This window comes from Phyllosticta citribraziliensis, assembly GCF_038025025.1.
Source record: "Phyllosticta citribraziliensis strain CPC 17464 chromosome Unknown J3D65scaffold_4, whole genome shotgun sequence".
NCBI lineage: Eukaryota > Fungi > Ascomycota > Dothideomycetes > Botryosphaeriales > Phyllostictaceae > Phyllosticta > Phyllosticta citribraziliensis.
This window is the reverse complement of record NW_027117341.1, coordinates 125,376-140,808: the sequence shown is the minus strand read 5'-3', so window position 1 is coordinate 140,808 and position 15,433 is coordinate 125,376. Positions and strand designations below refer to the sequence as shown.

Genomic DNA, 15,433 nt, shown 5'->3' with positions numbered 1-15,433 from the left:
CCAGCGCCAGCGGCCACTGCTCGTTGCCGGAGAAGTCGACGTCGACGCGCTGCTCGACCTTGATGCCGCCGAGGGGCGCGGCGGCGGCGGCCATGGTTGTAGGTGAGGGCGCCGCGGGCGACGATGGGTGTGCGGCGAGCGGCTGGTAGGCGATTTCGTCGTCGGGCGAGTCGTCGTCGTCCCAGTCGGAGCCGCGCTCGAGGTCGGGGAGCTTGCTGCTGACTTTGCGGTGATGATGATGATGATGGTGGTTGTGGTGGTTGCCGCCCGAAATGTCGGCTTCGAAGCCGTAGCGCGTCAGCGGCTCGCCAAAGGTGAGGGAACCCGGCGTCGTGCGACTGGCGCGGCGATGCAGCGGGGAGCGCGCGGTCGACGAGGGCGAGACGGGGCCGGACGAGGGCGAGTACGGCGGTAATGCCGTGACGCTGACATCGGTGCCGTGCTTGGCCAACTGCTCCATCTCAAAGTCGCGGGGCTTTTTCAAACTAGGACTCATGCTGCGATCGGCGATGGATGCGTCGTTGGAATCCCCGAAGCTAAAGCTGGTGCTACCGCCGGGGCTCATCTTCTTCCTCGGGCTCTTGGCGCCTCCAAAGTTTGGTGTACGTCGGCCGACGCCGCTGTTGTTGCTGCCGCTGCCGCCAATGGCTGTGATGCCCGAGGCGTGCAAGATGCGTCCGAAGAAGGGCTTGAGAGCGGGGGCCGAGGCGCACACAATTGCGAGTTCGGCTTCGACGGCGGTCCATAGCCAGCAGGGTTGTGCGGCCCACGTGATGTCGTAGGTGGTGTAGAACAACAGACGGATGTAGTAAATGCGTAAGATTCCCGTTACGCAGAGACTGCCACGTTGATGTTAGCACGACAAGTGGTACCATGGTGTGCTCGCCACAAGGGCGCCGTTCGGAATGCGGGTTAGGGCTGGAAGTTGACCGGCGCATGGAAAAACTCACAAGATTCCGACGCCAAAGACGGCGGTCAGCGCAATCTTTTGCCGGCGCGACATTTGCAGCTTGCGCAACAACAAGTAGGGCAGGCCACAGGCGAGAAAGTCTTGCACAATGCTGACGGAGCTGGCGGCGAGCAGGTTGCCGGGCTCATTAATGCAGTGCCACTTGCCGTCGTTGGTCACGAGCCACTCGGGGTCGACTTGGTTCCAAAACGCGCTGATGGGGCTGCAGCCGAAAAAGAGGGTTCCGAGGAACGCAATCATGTAGGCAACGACAAAGGCGATGCTGGCCCAGGTCGCGTACAGGAACCAGTTGGCGACGGTGCCCGACGCGATGCGCCGGTAGAAGCAGAGGATGGAGATTTTGGTGATGCCTGTTGCGATGATATATGTGGCTTCGATGGCCATTGTAATCTGCCATTTGTTAGTTTTGATCGCCATTTTGACGCCAGACTTGCCTCGCGCGACTGAACGCCCATTGCTGGAGTAAGATCCCAAACGTGTCGGTCAAAACCATAGAGTCGACTTCCTGGAGGACGTTAGAAGATTCGAGGGACGGGGAGAGTCGCTGACCTAGCATTACAGATATTGCAAGTCCAGAGGTGAAAATCTGAGCCCGTCAGCGCAAGCCCCGGCAACTCCAGAGTTGACAGACCAGAGCTATTACAATGAGGGCGTCGTCGAGGCCAGAGTTGCGATTGACAATGACTCGAGCCCATAATCGCGCGGCAACGGTGGCGTAGGCGAGGAAGCCAAAGAAGGTGACGATGATGACAATGGACCAGTCTCTGCGCTCTCCGTGAGGAAAGTCATCCGTCTGCCATTGTCTGTAGAGATCAGCCGGGGGATGTAGGCCGCCAGGCATGGTGGGCCTCGGTCACGAAGGCGGCAATGTTGGGGACATGTGCTGAGAGGTTGTGGGCGCGGCTGGATAAGGCAGAGAGGTGGATAATAACCAGACGGAAAGTCGGGCGATTTTGGACGTGAGAGCGAGAGTGCGTCGGCGGCGACCGTTGGCCTTGGGCAGATCAGATTGGCGGCAGCGGGTGCATAGGGTGGTTGTACAATTAGATGAGCACGTCCTGTGCTCTCGAGGGCTGGGTTACAGACGCGGGATTAGCGAGAGCGAGAGTAGCACAGCGGAGCAGGCCCTAGTCCACGTGCAGCAAAGATGGACTGCGCCGGACGGTAATAGTGGCACGTCCTAAAGGCGACAGTGTTTTGGTTTTGAGCGGCGGGACGACCGACGACCATGCGGTGGGTGGATTATTTTGAGCGTTCAGGCCAGGTCAGGTCCAGTCGCCGGCAAGGAACAAGGGCGCGGCCAGGAATGCAGGCTGTGTGTATGCCATTCCCGGCGCCAGCAACCAGGATGGCCTCGGTGTCGCGTTGCTTTTGCATGCTCGCCACGGGTCAGCTGTCGACAAAGACGGCGGCACGCAAGGAGGTGTGGCACCCGTCCAGGTCGGCCAGCCGTCGCCCGTGGGCCGTGGGCCGCGACGAGGATGCCGTGGCGCTGTGCGAGTCTGAACTAGGGCGGGTTTGCAGTCGATGGCTGAAGATGCGGCTGGGATGCAGATGGCCATGGATGTCGTGGCGATGGATGGTGTGGTGTTGATGGGTGTCGTGAGGTGAGGTGGTGGAGAGAGGCCGACGACTTGCGCAGTGGCGCTGGATCGCCAGGGACGGACCGCCCGTCAACCGACCACCACTCGACTCGACTCGACTCCACTTCTCCATCTCCATCACCATCTCCATCTTCATGCATCATTCCTTCGAAAACGCTGCCCAACCTTCTCGTCCGTCAACGTCCATCTCCTTCACCAACACCTCTCTCGCCAGCGTCGCACCTCACCTCTCTAGCTCCCACATCCTCACACGCCGTCCAGTCGTTGCTTTTCCAATGAGACGCCTCAAACCCTCAACACTCGACGACCCGCAATCCTGTGCTGCTAGATGCAATAGGCGGCCCGTCTGCCACACTTTATCCAAGGTTGAGTGCGTCATCTATGGACCGTCCCGCTAGTTCCCTTTCCCTGCTTTTGGCCGCCTTCCCTCCACCTCGACTCAATCAAAGACATTCAACGACACCACGTTTCTATCCTACACCGAAAAAACACTCTCCGACTAAGCCTCGCGACCTCGGCAACTCTCCGAGTACGAGCCTGTCGCAAATCTACGGCCGTCGCGAAAAGCACCGGTGCCGCATCTGCATTCTCCTCGATCCTTCCTCTCCACTCGGTCCAGCCCATTCCGCGCACTTCTACCACATCACACACCCAGTCTTCATTGTCTACTTCTTTCGCGCCACGCCCGCAGTCTTGATCGCTGGGTCGCTCTCGTGCGACAGCTATCCCCTGATCAACGTGGTAGACCAATTCCGGTCTCGTGAAACCATCCTACCAATGCCTCACCTCACTCTGACTGGCACAGTGCTACATTCCAAAAAGGGCCGTGTGAGACATTTCATGACATTGCCCTGCTACTCGCCCGTCGCCGATATGGTGGTGGTGGTGGTGGTGCCGAATCACCAAATACATACGAGCGCCGCCACGCGACAAGAAAACGGCATTCGCACGACTTGGTCTCGCCAACCCTCGAAGACTGCAGATCTCTTGCCGTGCCCTAGTGGTGCTTGTCGACGACACAGCATGCAGGGCTCTTCCCGGCAAACACCTCTCTGTCCTGGTCTTGCCCCTGTGGCAAAGCACCAAACGCATGATGCAATTTTGTTGGCGGTCCGACGAGAGCTGCTCCCAGGATGACCTCCGTGGAGTTGGAATCTCCCAACGCATGCGGTTCGACATGCAGCCCCGCAGGCGAATTGCAACAACAAGCGTCGTTCGTGAGCGGCCGACAGAGAGGCTGCAGTGCAAATACTGAAACACGACCAACCCTCAGCCGCGGTCCGCAATGTTTCCCCTCCGCGTCGCGAAAAGCGCCGCATCATCTCAAGCCAGTCTCGATCCAGCAGTGTCAGCGAGACCAATAGTGTACTGCTACTTACTGGATATACACATACCATCGAGCGCGCCATCCGACCAACGGCCAACGACCAACCAGCCGCTCCAACAACACATCTCTCGCGTCTTCGAAACCGCCACGGCGACGCCGTCACATTGCACTACTGCAACTACGCTCATATCTTGGGTTGGCTGCCAGAGCAGGATGCCAGCTAGCGAGCTTGCTGGGTAGGTAGGTAGGCGGCGACAAACAAACCCCAGCCAGCCCGCCGTCCCCGGATCTAACATCATTCCCCTGCTCGTGAGCCCGCTAGTCAGTCAGCCAACCATTGTCTTCGCGCCTCTTTGTTGCCAAACAGCGCCGAATCCATTGATTGCGCCAACTGGTCACCGCCTCACCGCGCGACGATCAACAGCCCGGCTCGTCAGCTAGCTTGTGGACTCGCTCATTCGTGCAATCGTCCTACGCCCGGCGCGGTGCGGTGCGTTGCCTTGGACTAGATCATGTAGGTAAGGTGGGCACCGGCCAGCCAGCCAGCCTTCCTTTCTGCCTTTCGGCCAGCTGCTGCGCGCATCCCGTCCCGGGATCTGGGATACCCGGACACCTACCTATGTGCCTGGCGCCTCAGCTGACAAACATGTACCTGGGAACCTTAAGCTGAGGAACTACCTCAGCTACACGCCTAGCGCCAGGAACCAAAGTCAAAAGGCTATGCCGTCTGACAGGCTGATTGAAAGATTGACACACCCTAGCATACGGCATCCTTCCCTACCACTGTCCCCTCGCCTGCCTATCCTTTTGCTGCGCCGGTCCGGCATGACATCTAGCGTGCTGCCTTGTCCACACCACGCGACAACCTAGCATATCTATCTATCCACTGGCGAGTGAGCCGGTGATCCCGCCCTCTGACTCGATTGCACCACCGCCGCTGCTGACTGCACGAAGCGTATGTTCGCTGTGCACGGCACGGCGGCGCGTCATGTCGTGGTAGTTGTATGTGAGGCGCTGTCATTCGGCGGTATGTAGGCAGGTAGACAGGGGAGTAAGGAAGAAACTAGCAGCCTACTCCATGCTTGCTCATCGAAGACGACCTGCGTTAAGAGCCGGTGGAATGTTTTGAATTGTAGGATTCGTTGTTGGATGACAGCGAGGAAAAGAAGTGAAGTAAGAAGGGAATTATGCGGCCGCGTTGTCACTGTTGATATGAAGCAATAGCAAACAAATAACACCCTACCTTGCCATCTAAAGATAAAATTCCTAGCTACTGCTTTCCACTACACCCTCTCCTCTCTCCTTTCAGCAAAGTCGAAAAAGCCCCGTCCCGCTGCCTTGAGTAGAGGCCGCCATGAAGCGCGTCTAATCCCAGCTACGCCACGGAAACGAGGAAAGTAGAAAGATAATATTTACCGTCTTCTCTGAATCTAGTTCACCTACCTAAGTAGCCAAACCATGCAAGACACACACGTAAGTGGAAAGCAAGCTCAGATTTCTTATTTATTATCGAACAGCATGGCAAGGAATAAAATAGAGTGGTGGGAAAGAGTAGTAGGCATGCCCGTCCCATCCTCTTTACATGCAGACTGACTGATATGAAGAGGGAGATGGTGCTGACGCGGCATGGTCACAAACAAAACCAAGAATTTCCCCTATCCTACTGACCTACCGATCTACGTATCCGCCCTGAAGTAGCGGTCGAATACTTACCGCGTCGTTCTCCACTGAGCCGGAGTACTCGCCAGCGCGAGTAGCCTCGCTGTGCTGCTGTGCGTCGTCAGCGCGTTCTTCCTCTTGCGGCGCAGACGTTGAAATTGTCAGGGAGCTGCTGCATCGTCAGCGCAGCTCATCCATCCTTGGCTTCACGCTCAGCAGGTTGCTGCGCTGCGTGGCGTAGGTAGACTAAATGGCGCAACGCGCAAGCCACCGGCTGACGAGTCTGCCTGGAGAGTAAGGTAGGGTAAGTAGAGACGCAAGTCCGGCTCCCGGCCATGGACGAGTCTGTCTGTCTCTTTTGGCGGTCAGGTTCAGAGTGCTCTTTCTTCGTTTATGTAGGAAGTACCCGCGCGTCTGCGACAATCACCTGCCCCAGGGACCCGAGCAAAGACAGTCATATAATCCACCAGCAACTCCCAATCCAACAATCAATCCATCCATCCATCGTGGTGCAGTGGCAGCACGCCAGACCAAACATGCGCGCACGCCGCATTGCTTACGAGCGTGCCGCCCACTGAGATAAGAGCTACAAGGGAAACCTGAATGGCTGCTGTTCACGGTGTTGCGCGTTGCGTGGTGCGGGCTTGCTTTCGAGCTTGTCAGTCTAGAGACCCGAGTTCGACTCTCGGCGATGGAACTGCCTGCTCGTCTTTTCTTTTTTGGTGTTTGGATAGGGAGTGGTCGTTTTGAAAATGGCGCCGGTGGTGGCTTCCTTTGTTGGAGGGCTTGATATCGGCTTTCTCACCTCACCCAGAGTGCCGAGCGAGGCCATATATACTCCGCCAGCGGAGACTCATTCAACAATCAATCCATCGTGGTGCAGTGGCAGCACGCCAGGCCAAATATTCACGCACGCCGCATTGCCCACGAGCGTGTCACCTCTTTGTAGCCGTACAAGCTGAGCATTTTGGTGTGTTGCGTGGTGGTGACTGGCTTGCGCAAGCGAGGAGTCTGCCTGGAGACCCGAGTTCGACTCTCGGCGATGGAACAGAGTGGTGTTTCTTTTTGAGGTTTGCAACTGGAGGTGAGCTTTTTGTGACAACAGGGACAGCACCAGCATCACGCGATGATGATGAAGTGCAGCGAGAGGTCTTTCAGGAAGAGTAGAGGAGGTGTGAGAAGTCGGCGAACACTGGGGTGGTAGCGTTCCGGAGAAACCATGGCTATTGCAGACAGCAACCTCGACGACAACACAGACAGATCAAGGGTATCCATCCAGTCCAGAACGAGCGAGAAGATGCGGTGAACTATTCGCACAGGAAGGAGGCGTCCGTCAACATCTCCCGGTGGCTCGAGCGTCAATCAGCCACGCGGACACTGGTCCGTCCGAGACCCCGCTCGTCGTTGCTGCGGCTGTGCTTTCAATCACAGAATCTGCTCAATTGCTGCTCGGACTTTGCCGCATCATGGAAGGGACGACTTTGGGCTGGACCATGGTTGCTGTGGCCAAGCAGCACTCGGCGGTGAGTTGTGGAAATGCCGTTACGACTGAGACAGGTAGCATGTGTCCCATTACGAATTGGAAGACGCATATTGGAGCCCGGGACGCTGGATGGGTCGTATTCGAAAGCGAGCGAATTGGGGCGTATACGACGGACATGACAGAGAGAGAACAAGAAGGAGACTGGAAAATCTGCCACGCAGTATCCGCGCCGAGATGAAAAACAATAGCAGGAGAATCAAAATTGATACCTTCCGTCTGGCGAGATGGACTGGCGAAATGGAGACTGTCGCGCGCTTGCTGGAAGAGAGTCGGCAGGCCAATTGTCTGGAGCGGCAATGGAAGAACAGACGCCAATGAAAGACCAAGCTCCCGTTCCCCGCCTCGACTTATTTTTGCCGGGCCGGAGATGTGCCCTCTCACCGGATTCTGGGTCGTGTCTCTCCAACAAAGCTCGTGAGCACAGAGTCCATTGGTCTTGGCAGCCCGCCGTCGTTGGTTGCCGGCGAGGTTGAAGATTCGAGATGCGATGGTTTTGAAAGAGAAGCTATTGAGACCCCGGAATCGATCTGGTGATCCTTGTTCATCCATCCTCGTATACGCACCAAGAATGCAGCAAGCAGTCGCTGGTGAAGCGGTTCAAGGCACGGCGTATTCGGGCGTCGCGAGCCTCGGGCTATTCGAGGCTCGGGGTCATTGGACGGGGCGGGCTCTGGCGAGGAAAAGGAGACGAGGCGAAGATCGTGATTACTGGCGTGGTCGGAGCAGCGTCGATGAGGCGCAATTTCGAGGGCGGTGGATGAAAAGGGGAGATGGGTTGCCAAAAAGAGGGCCGCTCATTTGTCGGCACGGGCCAATTGCCCGAGTGGAGCGCTGCGGCCCGAAGCTGCCGTTTGCCGACGACCACGACTCCAACGTCACCTCGTCCCTGTCCTCACCCCCTGATCCTGATGGGGCTCCTCGCCGATACGCTGCGGCCCCCTCGTGCCCCTGCTCGCCCATCTAGAAGCTCCATCGAGCTCCATCATGGGGATCCGCCTCCCACACTGCCCAGGAACAGGTAGCGACCGGCGCTCCCAGAGACCTCTGCTAATGAGACCACCAGGTCGTTGCCACTCGCCCGTGATTCGTCGGCCCCCAGATGCCATGGCTGTGATCGTCTTCGTCTGTCCTTCGTCGCTGGGTCTATATAGAGGCCTGACTCTCCTTGCCGTCTTGCTCTCTTCTTCACCCACCTCACTCCAACCGGGCACTCCCTATTCTTTTTTTCCGACCTTCTTCACTCTTTTGAAAGGATCGGGATTGCTCGTCGATTAATTTTTACACTCGTTAATTCTTAATCCTAAAAAAAATAACCTACCCGCAATGGCCTACCGTAAAGCTCTTGCCGCCGCCGTGCTCGCCTCTGGCGCCTCGGCCAACCTTCTGGACCTGGGTGCCAGTGCCGACGTCCTTGGCCTCAATGCCGCAGCATCTGCTGGCGTTGGCCTGGCTTCTGGCGTCGCCGCCACGGCTGGCATCAACCTTGGTGGTACTCCCACGACCACCGCCACTACGCTCGCAACTTCGAGCATCACCACCTGCGGCCAGTCTTGCGTCGCGCCCCCCAACCCCGGAGGATGCCGTGAGCAGTGCTTCATCAACGCTCTCGCCGACATTTGCATCAACGACACTCCCGAGTGCCGTTGCAAGAACAAGGTCATCCTCGAGGCCAAGGTTTCCGCCTGTGTTGACCTGGTTCCTCTCAACGTCTGCGTTGATCTCGACCTGGATCTTTTCAGCTCCACCTGGGACGAGTCTTGCTCTTGCATCGAGAGTGCCGCCGAGTCCTGCTCTGCCACCGCCGAGGGTTCCGCATGGTCCAGCGCCTTTTCGACCGCCTGGACTGTCACCAGCCCCACGTCGGAGCCTACTCCTGCCATTACCGACGCTGGATCTGTCGACCCGTCAGTTCCCATGACCACCTCGACCATCCAGTCGACCCGCGTCCGCACCACGACCAGCGATGGCCAGGAGCACACTGTCACCGAGACGATTGACATTAGCACGACCGTCTGCCCTGCCAGCGAGGTTTCTTCCACCCAGGCTCCTTCCACTGAGGCTCCTTCGGCCCCGGCGTCCTCTACGCCCGCTCCCACGACCTCCTCTGAGGTTGATGGTCTCACGACCCCTGCTCCCCCGGTCTACACCACTTCGACTGTCCGCTCCACCCGCGTTCGCACCACGACCAGCGGAACCCAGGAGCACACCGTCACTGAAACCGTCGATGTGAGCACCACTGTCTGCCCGATTGAGGAGGCTTCTTCCTCTGCCTCGGTCGATGTGCCTGCGGAAACCCCCGCCACCAGCGAGGCCAGCCAGACTCCCTCTGTTTCCGTCGATGTCCCTTCGTACACTCCCGCTCCCAGCACTGAGAGCAAGACGTCCGCAACGGTCGATGTTCCTTCGTACACCCCTGCTCCTTCGGCTCCCGCCTCCAAGTCTTCGCCCGCTGCTTCGGTCGATGTCCCTTCGCAGACGCCCGCCACGAGCGCCGAGTCCCAGACTCCCTCCGTCTCGGTCGATGTGCCTTCTTACACCCCTGCCCCTTCGGCTCCCGCGTCTAAGAAGTCCTCGCCCTCGGCTTCCGTCGATGTTCCTTCAGAGACGCCTGCCACGAGCCCTGCCACGAGCGCTGAATCCCAGACTCCCTCTGTCTCGGTTGATGTTCCTTCTTACACCCCCGCTCCCTCGGCTCCCGCGTCCAAGGACTCCAAGCCCTCGGCTTCCGTTGACGTTCCTTCTTACACTCCGGCTCCTTCTGCGTCCGTTGACGTTCCCGAGTCCGCTGTCAGCGAGCCTGCCACTACCCCTGCCGCCTCCAAGCCCCTGGTCACTCAGTACACCACTGAGCTCCAGACCGTGACGGACTGCAGCTGCACGGCCACCCCCTCCAACTCTGGCGCCGTCAAGGTCGACAACTGGACCCCCTCGGCCATCAGCTCCGTTGCCGGTGCCACTGGCACTCCCGCCTGGAACGGCCCCGTCCACACCCCCAAGGGAACCCCCGGCTCCCCCGCCGGTACCCCTGATGTCCAGCTCTCGACTGTCATCATGAAGGCCGTCCCCAGCCCGGCCCCCCTGAACGGCACCTCGTTCTACAAGCCCGGCAACGGCTCGGTCGTCCACTTCCACAGCCCGGCGCCCAGCGGCAGCGGCGTGCCCATCGTCGACGTCGCCACGGCGTCGCGCGTCTTCGCCACGGCCAGCTCCTCGCCCACCACGCCCGCGCCGTCGCCGCTGTACACGGGCGCCGCGGCCAAGGGCAGCGTCAACGCCATCGTCGGTCTTGCCGGCGTGGTTGCCGCCGGCCTTGCGCTGTTCTAAACGTCATGTCCGTCCGCGTTGGGTTTGTTTTGGGTTTCCTTGTTGGTTCTTGCTCTTTAGCCTTTTGAGTGTTTCTTCTGGATGACTGTCTGTCTGGCTTGCGAACGCACAGTCGCAGCGCAGCGGCGTCGACTCTTTTCTCTCCTTTGTTGTTTTGTGTCACGATCTGCGGGTGGGTGGGATTTGATACCGTTCTCTTGTGGTAGGAAGCGATGGCGGTGGCGCGGTGGGAGGGCGTGCGCATCCGACTGCCTGGGACGTCGCTTCTAGACAGCGTGACGCGCTTTTCTTCCGAAATGTATAATTTCTAGTCCAACACGTGTGCCCTGGGCAATTTCTCGTTCAGTCTTCTTTGACGGCACGGGCTTGAGTTTGAAGTGACTCGCTCGCTTAGACGTGCGCCTTCTCGGTTGACTGCTGGCAGCAGCCCGCCTGCGATAAGGTATGTCATAACATAGTATCTAACTGGTCTTTACTCGCCCTCCTACCATGAGCCTCATTGTTTTGCCGCGCCGTCATTTTCGTAGCCAAAGCCTGCCCCACCCTTTCTGTGTCCGCTGTCCTCCGAATTTCAAGGATAGCCATCATGAGTACCTTTCTCGTCGGTGCAGCGCCACCGCCGCCATGAAAATGGACGATCGAAAACAAAAATACTGCACTTCAAGTTTTCCAACGAATCGGATGCCGCTATACCTGAGAGCGGTGCTTAACGGATCGTACAGGAGACAGAAAAACAAAAATGCTGGTAGTCCCGAATGGGGCAGCCAATTCAGTAGTGAATCAACCCACATTGGGTGTCGAAAGAAATGAGACTTCCTGGAAATACGAGTGCTCTTAGGGAGCATCCATTCACTGCTACAGTCACGCTTAGGAAGCATTCATGCGCTGCTGCAGCCAGACCCAGGGTGCCTCATTTAAAACAAATCTCCATCCCGCTGGGGTATGGACCACTTCAACTATCTGCCAGAATGCTATCAATCTGGTTCTGGCTGGCACCACCCCTGCCGTGTCTCATCCAAGGACTCATTGCATTGACACCGAGCAGTTTTCTTTCGGCATCCATGAGCGTGAAGAGACTGTCCTAGAAGGACACGATGGCATTGCTTTTGGTTTCCTGGACGTAGTCTGACCAGATTTTCTCGTCAGAGAGAGAGAGAGTTCCAATACTCTCTGCACCTCTGGACAACCCCATGATCTTCGGCCGACGACGGCCGCCGAAAGAGGTCCCCAAGAACCGGGCAGCAGTTCCATCTCAAAGCTGCTGACCTTGTCGTTTTGGACTTCAAATGGAATGATGCTCGGAGATGATGCCGCGGAGTATGTGATATGGCCAATCGAAGACTTGGATCCCCTAAATGCAGTCCAGGGTATTTTTGCATCCAAAGCCAGTACCTTTCCGGCAGGGATTTGCAGTTCCTTGGTGTGAATTCCGCGGCTATTGGCACACTCCATGAAGGCCATGTACCTCATCTCCCCCTCCAGATCATCGTCAAGTGGAGCGTTACTTGGGATGATAATGGTGACAGATCCCGTCGCACAGAAGACGAAATTTGCAGTGAATCGGGAACCATCACCAGCCTGCTTGGGGACTTGGATGACCACAGTCTTTCCATCGTCTTCTTCATCGAAGACGAAAAGAGGTTGGGGATGCCACGTCAAATGGGGCTGAAAACTCTCTTGCATCACCATGGCCGTGCGCCAAACGTTCGGATGCATCGCCACCAGCTGCTGCACGAGTGACAGTTTCACCCCCAAACGTGCGTCTGCGACATGGAACGCGTGGAGACAAACCTCCATCTCAAAGGTTCGCGCAAGGTTGGCAATGCCGCGGAATTCCGGGAACGCGTCGACGAAGTAGTACTCGGCTTCGATTCGGATAGAATGCTGAGTTTTGAAGTTCTGCCACTTATCCGGCAGCGCTTGTACTGACTCTTGTGTTTCCACGCGTTCCGCTTCTTCGTGGGTGCCGTCACCAGATTCAACACTGCCAGGGTTGAAGATGAACATCTCTGTCGTTCCATTGTCGCGCAGAAGTCTTTTCAGACCGTCATTGTTGCCTTCGGTACGGCACAACTGGGCCCAGAGAATTGATGTTTGCTTGGTAACGGGGCCTCGGAGGGTCATGAAAAAGGCAGCTGCAGCCAAGGTAACATGGACGGTGCATTTGCACTGCATATGAGCAGAGAGATGGTGATCAACGAATTTCAGCGCAGATTCGACCGTGGGAATCGATCCCGCGTCCATGATAGGAGCTCCAGGGCCACATGTGCAAGTGAGCAAACCCCGAATCTTGTCCAGGTAGGTATTTTGCTGAGTTCGGATCGCGAGAGGCACCAGACTCTGCAACTTCTGTGCCATGCTTTGGCTACATTTGGGTTTAGCTGTCGCGGGCGGAGTGATCGTTTGAAGTGTTGCGTTTGGCAGTGGTGTGCTCGGGGCGGCCGTCTCTTCCGAGGCTGTAATTCCAGTTGTCGGGCTGAGCGGACTTGACATCTCGTCGTGCAGCGCGCTCCTGTCTTCCAGGGGGGATACTCCTTGACCGGTCGTGCCTGGCATTGTACCTTGCAACACGGGCGTGGAAGGACTCCGCACTCGTGAGGACGGAGGAGATCCTTCGGTGCGTCGTTCGCAGTTGTCGATGTCATCAATTCCCCGGATGCATGGGGAGCCGACGCCCTCAATGTGCTCGTCTGTTTCCATTGCCTCATTTTCGTCATGGAGCTCGTCCGCAGCTGCAGGAGATTGCAAACCGTCACCCTCCTGCCCTTCATCCTCTTGGTGATAGACGACTTCGTCGTGGCCGCCATGCGCGTCGCTTTCAACACTTTGATTTGCTTGGCCATCAGCTTCAGGACCAGAAAGGCTGGCATCATCCTGCTCAGGTTCCTTTGGAGCACTGTCGTGTGCATCCTCACTGGAGGACATTTCTTCGTCGCCAGTGCTCGACTCGACTTGATGTGTGTGAATGGAGGAGATGGAAGAGTGGCGAGCGTGTGGTGGGAAAAGATGAGGTGATGGGAGCTGAGGCAGAAGTGCGGGCCTCGTGAAAGCCGCGCCTGAGGAGCATTCGTTCAACGCTGCGGTTGCGCCTTGGGAGTGGTCATTTGTTGTATCAGCTACGTCAAGGGAGCATTCATTCAACACCGCGTTTGTCGCTTGTCGGCTGTCGCCTCATTTTCGGCGCCCACTGTACAATTGTCTGCATGCCCGATCCGAAGCCGTCCACACCTCTTCCTTTAAGTTTTCTCACTCTCGTCCGCCACCAATAGAGTCCATTCACCCAACCATCACTGGAGCGTGATTCGTCATGAATCTTCTACCCCTTCTCCTTGCCGCAATTGCCCTACTCACGAGCTCGCTGACAGTAAGCGAGTTCACCAAATGTGCACCCCAGCACACTCCACAGAGGTACTACGATGGCCTAGCACGAGTCATCGCATTCGAGCAGTCCTTGGTATCCCACGGAGGAGCTTCTGGAGTTGATGGAGTCCATGCCCTGGACGAAGACGATCCTCGTATCGCCATCGATGTGAACTTCCATGTCATGTTCGATTGGGAACTTGATGGCATCACGGTAAGTTGCACATCATGTCCTTGAATGCTCCTAACACGCTCCAGTACAACACATACCTGAAGCAGTTCAGCATCTTGAAGGAATTCTACGAGCCTCTGGGCTTCGACTTTACCTTGCTCATGACCTACGAATACCACCAGCCGCATTACGCTCGGGGCTATCAGCAGAGACAGATGAAGAGGGAATTCCACCGTGGATCATACAGCACTCTCAACGTCTACTTCGTCGACAGGGTCCGAGGAAGCATGGAAATCTACGGGTAAGAAAACCCCCGGAATTTGGTGAAAAGCATGTGTTGACAGAGCAGGCGGGGTACTCTGCCGTTGGCCGACATGCGTGAAGATGACAAGCTTTTCAGAACTGATGGGGTCCTCATCTCCATCCGCGCTCTACCCGGCTACTCGACTTTCAGTGAATATGATGCCGAGGAGGGAAAGACGCTGCTCCACGAAACGGGCCACTGGCTCGGATTGGAGCACATCGATTATCAAGGGGTACGGGTCAATCCATAGCTGCACAAGCTCTGCTAACACATCTCTCGACGCAGTGCGACCCTGACCTCGTGAACGGCGGAGACTTCGTGGCCGACACTCCTCCCCAGGCATATCCGTTTTACGAGTGCCACCCGCCTGGTACTGTCATACACAGCTGTCCGAAGGAGACTTTTCCAGATCAGAACCTCATCACCAATATCATGGACCGCGTTCCTGATAGATGCATGGAGTCTTTCACACCTGGACAAATCGCCCGCATGAAGTAAGTGCGCTACGCTCAATCTTCGAACAACACTGACTTCGTACGAGGAACATGTACTGGTTGATGCGCCACAACAAGCCTCTGCCGCCTTCTACGCCCGAAGACCCCGTCCCGAGCGCAGTTGCGGAGCCGGACCCGGAAGACGAGGAATGACAGGGCGAACGCTCCTCGGTACGCACGAAAAAGGGCGGCATGGGAAATGGCCAAGAGCAGAATGTTCTGCGGGCATCTTGAACAGAGAAAGAGGGAAGACGAGAACGTGGATAGACAGGATGGAGCTTTGCTGAGTTGCGGATACGGCTAGAAGTTCTGACCCTCCTCTGGTCGAAGTGAGTAATTCCAAGAATCTGCCGACTTCTTTGGTGCTGCGTGAACCTTGATACTGCTCCGGCCATGACGGATACCTTCCATGAGAGAATGAGCGGGAGCCACCAAACACGCGCTGAGACATGCAAATGGTGTTCAACTGTTGTACTGTCGGGATTACCGCATCAATCCCATCGCCTACATCTGCTCTGCAGTGACCTGATTCTATAGACTACCCAGCCGCCGAGCTCAAGAACACCGCAACTTGGGCTAGTCTTCTTCTTCGAGCATCTTCTTCAGCTCAGCCTTCTCAGCGTTGAGCTGGGCAATCCACGTCTTGATGTGATCCAACCTAGCCATAGCGGTGTAA

General features: G+C 57.1%; 5 protein-coding genes and 2 pseudogenes across 7 annotated transcripts; 4 read left to right on the top strand and 3 right to left on the bottom strand.

Moving 5' to 3' along the window:
- Positions 1–103: 103 nt before the first annotated feature.
- Positions 104–2,085, bottom strand: J3D65DRAFT_275369 (uncharacterized protein). Its single transcript, XM_066795004.1, has 6 exons — positions 1,602–2,085; positions 1,520–1,556; positions 1,405–1,475; positions 951–1,360; positions 643–839; positions 104–338 (listed from the first exon to the last, which is right to left on the bottom strand). The coding sequence occupies exons 1-6, from the start codon at positions 1,809–1,811 to the stop codon at positions 298–300; spliced, it is 966 nt and encodes a 321-aa protein (XP_066656578.1). The 5' UTR covers positions 1,812–2,085; the 3' UTR covers positions 104–297.
- A 561-nt stretch (positions 2,086–2,646) lies between these two features.
- J3D65DRAFT_275653 (uncharacterized protein) lies at positions 2,647–3,717 on the top strand. The gene is made up of 2 exons (XM_066795006.1): positions 2,647–3,329; positions 3,380–3,717. The coding sequence occupies exons 1-2, from the start codon at positions 2,956–2,958 to the stop codon at positions 3,573–3,575; spliced, it is 570 nt and encodes a 189-aa protein (XP_066656577.1). The 5' UTR covers positions 2,647–2,955; the 3' UTR covers positions 3,576–3,717.
- Positions 3,718–6,060: 2,343 nt separating this feature from the next.
- On the top strand, positions 6,061–6,257 carry J3D65DRAFT_t53 (annotated as a pseudogene). The gene has a single exon. The product of its transcript is annotated as a tRNA-OTHER (tRNA).
- A 171-nt stretch (positions 6,258–6,428) lies between these two features.
- Positions 6,429–6,608, top strand: J3D65DRAFT_t54 (annotated as a pseudogene). The gene has a single exon. The product of its transcript is annotated as a tRNA-OTHER (tRNA).
- A 231-nt stretch (positions 6,609–6,839) lies between these two features.
- J3D65DRAFT_275262 (uncharacterized protein) lies at positions 6,840–7,860 on the bottom strand. The gene has a single exon (XM_066795003.1). The coding sequence runs from the start codon at positions 7,650–7,652 to the stop codon at positions 6,999–7,001; it is 654 nt and encodes a 217-aa protein (XP_066656576.1). The 5' UTR covers positions 7,653–7,860; the 3' UTR covers positions 6,840–6,998.
- A 3,334-nt stretch (positions 7,861–11,194) lies between these two features.
- On the bottom strand, positions 11,195–13,556 carry J3D65DRAFT_692706 (uncharacterized protein; the record flags this gene model as incomplete). The annotated part of the gene is made up of 1 exon (XM_066803947.1): positions 11,195–13,556. A coding segment is annotated over one exon (2,106 nt), but the record flags the coding sequence as incomplete, so codon positions are not given.
- A 169-nt stretch (positions 13,557–13,725) lies between these two features.
- On the top strand, positions 13,726–15,080 carry J3D65DRAFT_275207 (uncharacterized protein). Its single transcript, XM_066795002.1, has 5 exons — positions 13,726–14,001; positions 14,046–14,260; positions 14,309–14,495; positions 14,549–14,757; positions 14,805–15,080. The coding sequence occupies exons 1-5, from the start codon at positions 13,735–13,737 to the stop codon at positions 14,908–14,910; spliced, it is 984 nt and encodes a 327-aa protein (XP_066656574.1). The 5' UTR covers positions 13,726–13,734; the 3' UTR covers positions 14,911–15,080.
- Positions 15,081–15,433: the final 353 nt, after the last annotated feature.

What these genes read in the sequence shown, in the direction of transcription:
- J3D65DRAFT_275369 (XM_066795004.1), bottom strand. Translation starts at nt 1,811, where the DNA reads ATGCCTGGCGGCCTACATCCCCCGGCTGATCTCTACAGACAATGGCAG. An exon ending in GTCTTTGGCGTCGGAATCTT is followed by an intron (nt 840 to 950) that starts GTGAGTTTTTCC and finishes TCAACGTGGCAG; the next exon opens with TCTCTGCGTAACGGGAATCT. An exon ending in CTCGGGCATCACAGCCATTG is followed by an intron (nt 339 to 642) that starts GCGGCAGCGGCA and finishes TCGCCGCGCCAG; the next exon opens with TCGCACGACGCCGGGTTCCC.
- J3D65DRAFT_275653 (XM_066795006.1), top strand. Translation starts at nt 2,956, where the DNA reads ATGGACCGTCCCGCTAGTTCCCTTTCCCTGCTTTTGGCCGCCTTCCCT. An exon ending in AACGTGGTAGACCAATTCCG is followed by an intron (nt 3,330 to 3,379) that starts GTCTCGTGAAAC and finishes TGACTGGCACAG; the next exon opens with TGCTACATTCCAAAAAGGGC.
- J3D65DRAFT_275207 (XM_066795002.1), top strand. Translation starts at nt 13,735, where the DNA reads ATGAATCTTCTACCCCTTCTCCTTGCCGCAATTGCCCTACTCACGAGC. An exon ending in GGGAACTTGATGGCATCACG is followed by an intron (nt 14,002 to 14,045) that starts GTAAGTTGCACA and finishes AACACGCTCCAG; the next exon opens with TACAACACATACCTGAAGCA. An exon ending in GGACAAATCGCCCGCATGAA is followed by an intron (nt 14,758 to 14,804) that starts GTAAGTGCGCTA and finishes ACTTCGTACGAG; the next exon opens with GAACATGTACTGGTTGATGC.
- J3D65DRAFT_275262 (XM_066795003.1), bottom strand. Translation starts at nt 7,652, where the DNA reads ATGGATGAACAAGGATCACCAGATCGATTCCGGGGTCTCAATAGCTTC.